General features: G+C 35.2%; 1 protein-coding gene across 1 annotated transcript; it reads left to right on the top strand.

The window, feature by feature from the left end:
* Positions 1–1,562: 1,562 nt before the first annotated feature.
* On the top strand, positions 1,563–2,370 carry LOC108460093 (RING-H2 finger protein ATL78-like). The gene has a single exon (XM_017759466.2). The coding sequence runs from the start codon at positions 1,597–1,599 to the stop codon at positions 2,248–2,250; it is 654 nt and encodes a 217-aa protein (XP_017614955.1). The 5' UTR covers positions 1,563–1,596; the 3' UTR covers positions 2,251–2,370.
* Positions 2,371–2,731: the final 361 nt, after the last annotated feature.

The following is a 2,731-nucleotide window of genomic DNA, read 5'->3' as shown; positions in this document are numbered from 1 at the left end:
CTCTTTTCATGGGTTATATTAGAATAAGTCGTTAGGGTTTCTTTGGATGACTGTTTATCATCAATGCAATTGCAGCACAAAACCATTTGGATGAAAAAACTATGTTGAGTTGGAAAAGATAAAATTGCGCCACACCTTAAAATTTTCGGGAAAGGATTGTATGAAACAGTAACGCCACGTTATCTGTATCCCTTTCCAATAGTTTTATGCCACATCAATATTTTTATCCTGAATTTCAGTATTTTAATTTGGATTTGATTTTTTTCAGGATAAAATCCTGAAATTCAAAATAAGAATACTAATGTGGCATAAAACTATTGGAAAGGGATAGAGATGACGTGGCGTCACTGTTTGGTACAATCTTTTCTCTTTTCGGGAAAGGATTGTATGAAACAGTAACACCACGTCATCTGCATCACTTTCCAATAGTTTTATGCCACATCAGTATTCTTATCTTGAATTTCAAGATTTTATCCTGAATTTCAGTATTTTAATTTGGATTTGATTTTTTTCAGGATAAAATCCCGAAATTCAAAATAAGAATACTAATGTGGCATAAAACTATTAGAAAGTGATACGAGATGACGTATGCCACCGTTTCATACAATCCTTCTCTTCGAAAGGATTGTATGAAAGCGATAGCATACATCATCGTATCCCTTTCCAATAGTTTTATGCCACATCAGTATTCTTATCCTGAATTTCAAGATTTTATCCTAAATTTCAGTATTTTAATTTGGATTTGATTTTTTTCAGGATAAAATCTTGAAATTCAAAATAAGAATACTAATGTGACATAAAATTATTAGAAAGGGATACAGATAACGTGGCGTCACTGTTTCATACAATCTTTTCTCAAAATTTTCACTGGTCTCTTTATGTCAAGTTGAAAATTGAAAGCTGCTTGCAGCTCACATACCATTTTTGTCCTCATTCATTTAAAGAATTAATACAAAAACCCGTTGATGGCTAAAAGGAAGATTATTGATTTGTATCATGGATAACTCTAAGATTATAGATTTGTATGTCATCTCTAAATTTTTAAAAATTTAACATAATTGGGCTAATTGAATTTTATATATGGTGAAAACTTTATATATTTTTGTCTTCACATTTCATTAAAGAAAACTATGGAGGATATGTTTTATACAAGTAACACGGAGGAAATTGGAGTTTTGGCCGGTTTGTGTTGGCTGCTGCTGATTGCCAGTTAGATCGTTAGGATTTTTGTCCCTGTGTCCAGGGTAGGGAATAACACCTACTCACAGTGTGCTATGCCTTGTACCTCCACTTAGGCTATTTGTCCTAAGGTTGGTGACAGTACTAACAAAAAGATTGAACATGAAATCCAGTGGAATATTTTGGATTGTCTTTTTCTTTAGTTAGTGGGTCGTGAAGTGAAATTGGAAACAGGCAGAGAGGATCATTAGATTCTCATGCTCATATCTAGCTACCAAAAGAGTAAAAAAAAAAAAAAAGGCAATGACCTATTGATCACTACTTTTAAGCCTTCCAACTTTCGCTATATATAATCTCCACCATTTGACTGCTCTTCCAAACAAATTTCATCCAAACTCAGCAAACCTACTGGAAACCATGTATTCAATTTCAACTTCTTCTACTTCATCCCAACTATTGCAGAATTTTCTTGGAAACTTTCATTCCAGAAAATTACTGCTTTATTACAAACAATCGAACCAACCATCAGCTCCTCCTCCTTACCCTCAGAATACCAGTTTAGACCAAAATGTTTGCATGGTACTTTCAGTCATCTTTTGTGGCATAATTTTCTCATTGGGGCTAAACTTAATTATCAAATGTCTGCTAAGGTGCTCCAACGGGTCGGCTTCCGACTCCATCAACAACACTTCAGCTGCAATACTTAATAAAGGAATCGAGCCAGAGGCACTCAAGACTTTCCCCGTGGTGAATTACTCAGCGGAGATGAATCTGCCGGGGCTGGACGGGGAATGCGTGATATGCCTGTCGGAGTTTACACCTGGCGAGGGCCTGCGGTTTCTACCGAAATGCAACCATGGATTTCATGTTCGTTGTATTGATAAGTGGCTTAAATCACACACATCATGCCCCAAATGCAGGCATTGTTTGCTTGAAACATGCCAAAAGATCATGGGATGTAACCAAAGTAGTAGATCATTGGAATCATGTGTTCCAGCTCAGGACAGCATTATGAATATTCAACCTCTGGAACCTGAAGGTATGGCACGTGATTATAGGGGTGTTAGCTGATCTGATTCTGAAGGTGTTATATTCCACGAGCGAAGCTCATTTTGGAAATGGAAAACCATACTGTCAACTTGTATTCGAATATTCTTAAAAATTATAAAATTCAAGTAAAATGATTGAATATGTAAAGTAATTATCACTGCAAAACTGTTATTAGAAATGCCTGAAAAGAATGGCACCAAAAGCCAAGCAAAAAGAGAAAACATTAACCGTATCATGGAGACCCCGTTTGTACTTCACCAAAATGCTAATTCCAACAGTAAAACCAAGGCACCCAAACAGAGATAAGATGCTAAAAACATTGGCTGTATATAATAAAGTTATCTCAAAATGTAAATATGAATTCATGAAGATAAGTTGCATGCCTGGATCCATCATATTAATTTGACGACACTTTTGTCAAGAATTATTTAGCATATAGGAAGGGGAAATTATTTTTAAAAACAGAAGATTTCTTTGAATCAAGTCCACTGTTATTACTGGA

The sequence above is a fragment of the Gossypium arboreum genome, chromosome 4, assembly GCF_025698485.1.
Source record: "Gossypium arboreum isolate Shixiya-1 chromosome 4, ASM2569848v2, whole genome shotgun sequence".
Taxonomy (NCBI): Eukaryota; Viridiplantae; Streptophyta; class Magnoliopsida; order Malvales; family Malvaceae; genus Gossypium; species Gossypium arboreum.
Note: the sequence above shows the minus strand (reverse complement) of the source record. Positions and strands in the feature narration are given on the sequence as shown.

Excerpts from the sequence above, each read along its gene's own strand:
- LOC108460093 (XM_017759466.2), top strand. The coding sequence starts at position 1,597 with ATGTATTCAATTTCAACTTCTTCTACTTCATCCCAACTATTGCAGAAT.